General features: G+C 42.1%; 1 protein-coding gene across 1 annotated transcript in view; it reads right to left on the bottom strand.

Moving 5' to 3' along the window:
* TRPM1 (transient receptor potential cation channel, subfamily M, member 1) overlaps window positions 1-3,083 on the bottom strand; it is a gene marked incomplete at both ends in the record, with an annotated part of 24,573 nt that overhangs the window by 9,297 nt on the left and 12,193 nt on the right. Inside the window, 2 exons of the mRNA XM_009873272.1 lie at window positions 66-200; window positions 1,203-1,376. Coding sequence (XP_009871574.1) covers window positions 66-200; window positions 1,203-1,376 — 309 coding nt within the window. The remainder of the gene's footprint in view (window positions 1-65; window positions 201-1,202; window positions 1,377-3,083) is intronic.

The raw sequence follows: 3,083 nt of genomic DNA on the forward strand, positions 1-3,083 counted from the left end.
GGACACCCCTGTTAAATACAGTAGCAAAGGTATCACAGGGCATTTTATTATTTCCGCTCACTCACGGTATTATAAAGTTCTTCCAGTCGAGGAATAGTGAGGAAGTGCTGCATGTTCACCCCATTCTCAATGAGTAGTTTCACAAAGTCCACTCGATCCAGAACCAGTGCGTCCAGCATAGCCTGCTCCAGGGAATTCACCTGAATTGCAGAACGGAGAGTGGGAGACTACATAAGTACAGAGCCACAAACATTTCCACTGCTTTGGATTTTCCCGAGTTCCCAAATATGTCGATTAATCTGCAACTGAAAAAGAATTTAGGAAATGACATTTTGCCCATGTGCAAGTCACTACAGAAGGCAGACTTTTCCGATGAGGCCTCGGGTGAGAGGAGAGCAGTGAGAGTAACCTTTAGCAGCATAACTGTAACTTTCAATAGATTCGTTTAGTATTTTTAACTCAACCAGGCATACCATGCCTGATACATTATATGAAAAAGAGATTCACTTGCTCAACATGAAAAGAACAAGTTAAATTCTCTTTTTTAAAAAAACAAAACAAAGCATAGTACACATTTAAAAAGAGGTTGATGTAATTTACCCTGGTAACTTGCATATGTACCAACCACTCAAACTGCTGCCTTACAGAAAAAAGGCAACACGTAACACTGAAAGATTCAAACCGTTTGGGAAGAAGCACTTCCCCATCCTTCACCAACTTAGTTTTACCATTGCAACCTGTTGGTCCAGAAGCCTAATGGACTTTCTCTTAATATGGCCCAAGGGGTTAGAACCCAGTACAAGAGGGGAAAGTCTCTTGAGCAGCAACCCCCTTGACTCACAAAGTTTAACCCAGGTAACTCAGCTGTCCTCACTGGATAACCAACATGTACAAGGAAGGATTAAGATGTCCCCTGGCGTTCTTATTTCCTTCTGACAAGGGCAGGGAAGAAGATGCTGTAGATAAGCACTGACTCGGGCTGTTGCGGTGTGGCTGCATGTAGCGCACGTGGGATGAGAGAGGGATGTGACACTCAAAGACTGAGCAGCATCCCTACAGAAGCTACAGCTGAACTTGTGAGACTAAGCAAATGAGAGGTCTATAGAAGGAAAAGTTCTCTCTTTGTCCCTCAGGATGAAAAAAAAATAAATATAAAAAATACTTCTTTTTCCACAGTTTTAAAACAAATACTTTCACCTCACCCAGTTCAGAAGTTCAAGCTTTCTTGGGTCTGTTTCTTCTTCTGGCTCTTCTTTTCCTTTCCCCCCCTTTTTCTTCCCTTTTCCTTTCCCTCTGGCTGCTTTAGTCTGAGGTGCTGGAGATTTCTTTTCCTTCTCAGGAGCTGTACCATCAGGAGCTGTAAGGCTTCCTAAAGGCTATATTTAATAATGCATTAGAAGTATTAGAAATCTAATTGATCGTACCGAGACTATTTCACTGAATGCACTCAATTGAATTTGCTCCCCAGTCACCACTTCCCACATACAGTCAACTAAAAATGATATTTTTCTTAGGCACTTTTCGCCACAGCCTTATTTTTTTTAAAGCTGTTCTGTCTAATGTAGTCAACAGCACTGAAAATCAAAGCAGTGAAGCAGACAGGCTGTGGAGGATTTCTTTTGCAAACCAAAATCGGCACGAGAAGAGTGGGAATAGACACTATTCCATTTTGTGACACTGCAGTTTCTTTGCTCTCAGTGAAAGGAATAGTTGTCAAAATAAATAGCAACAGGTAGGATAAGGAGCTGGACAGAAAGAGCGTAAAGAAGAACGTCGCATGACGCCAGAGAGCAACCATACTGTGGAGGCAGAGATTAAAGAGAGCCACCACCTGGTTCACTGACATCCTGCCGACACTGTTCCTGCTTACACCTCTTCAGACAGAATTACCCTTTGCAGCACCCTTCCCCTTTCCAAACCATCTACCCCAGACAGGCAGGCATGCGTGCAAATCACTTGGCACCACTTGGCTGTGATCTGGAGGCGTCGCTTGCTCCAGCTAACGCTTGGGTTATGTAACCTCCATCAACGTGTAAACTGGATCACAACCATCCGGGCTCGGCACAGAGAACTACAGAGCCAAGCCTTTAACCAGGCTGATCTTCTGTGCTTTTGTTCATCTTAAAAACCAAAACTTCTCTGTGTAGCTACCAAAAATCCACTCATACACCTGGGACAAAGCTGCAGCTGCCAACTTGCAGCACAGGCTAGTCCAAAAGCAATCCCTATGAATTTCAAGTGAGAGGGAATCACAACTGGCTGAGACTTTTTCCACAGATTTTTGCAGAGTCAATATGAAACAGGCCAAAGCAGTGACAGGCTTCAGTCGCTGCGGTACCTCTGAACCTAACCACAACAATATGGCAATTCGAACCTTCCATCCAAATCTTGTAGTAATAATACTTCATCATCCTTAGGATGATTAAATCCTCTCTGTCTCAGCATTTTAATGAACCTTGAATACTGAAATGTCACGTTACTGTAAGTGAAGGAATAAGCCAGCACATGCTGCAACATTCGTTTAAATTTAACTATACAAGCTTCCACATGAAATAAATCTCACCATTATGTAACGTGTGCACATGGAATACTGTTGGAGTGTCATTTTATTGCACAGTTTCAGGAAAGACAACTAATTAAAGAAATAACTAAATTCTTGCACTTCATTCTCACAGTCTCTTTCAGGCTCTGGTCTCCTCATGGCACTTTATAGTAATTCAGCACCAGATGGTTCACACAGTAAAGCAATAACCATCAGTACAGTGAGACATGGAAGTAGCTTAAACAGATGATTTTAGTTACCCAGATGAACAAAGGCACTGCAGTGTTTCACCACTACTACAGCATCAAACTCCAATAATTTGAGAACAAAAATCCAATTTTAGGACCTAAAGCTTTACTGAAGGTCTGCTCCTTAGCTCACCTAGCACAGCTCTGCCTGCCAGAGCACCTCTTTTCTGCAATGGTTTCTTTCTTTCACAGAGTTTAAGTTATTGCTAAATATTTGCAAATGGCAGTAAAAGGAAATTTCAAAAATGATAGGTCATTCTTAATTAAAGAGATACCCTACATCGGTTCCGCAT

The sequence above is a fragment of the Apaloderma vittatum genome, unplaced genomic scaffold, assembly GCF_000703405.1.
Source record: "Apaloderma vittatum isolate BGI_N311 unplaced genomic scaffold, ASM70340v1 scaffold1357, whole genome shotgun sequence".
Lineage (NCBI taxonomy): Eukaryota > Metazoa > Chordata > Aves > Trogoniformes > Trogonidae > Apaloderma > Apaloderma vittatum.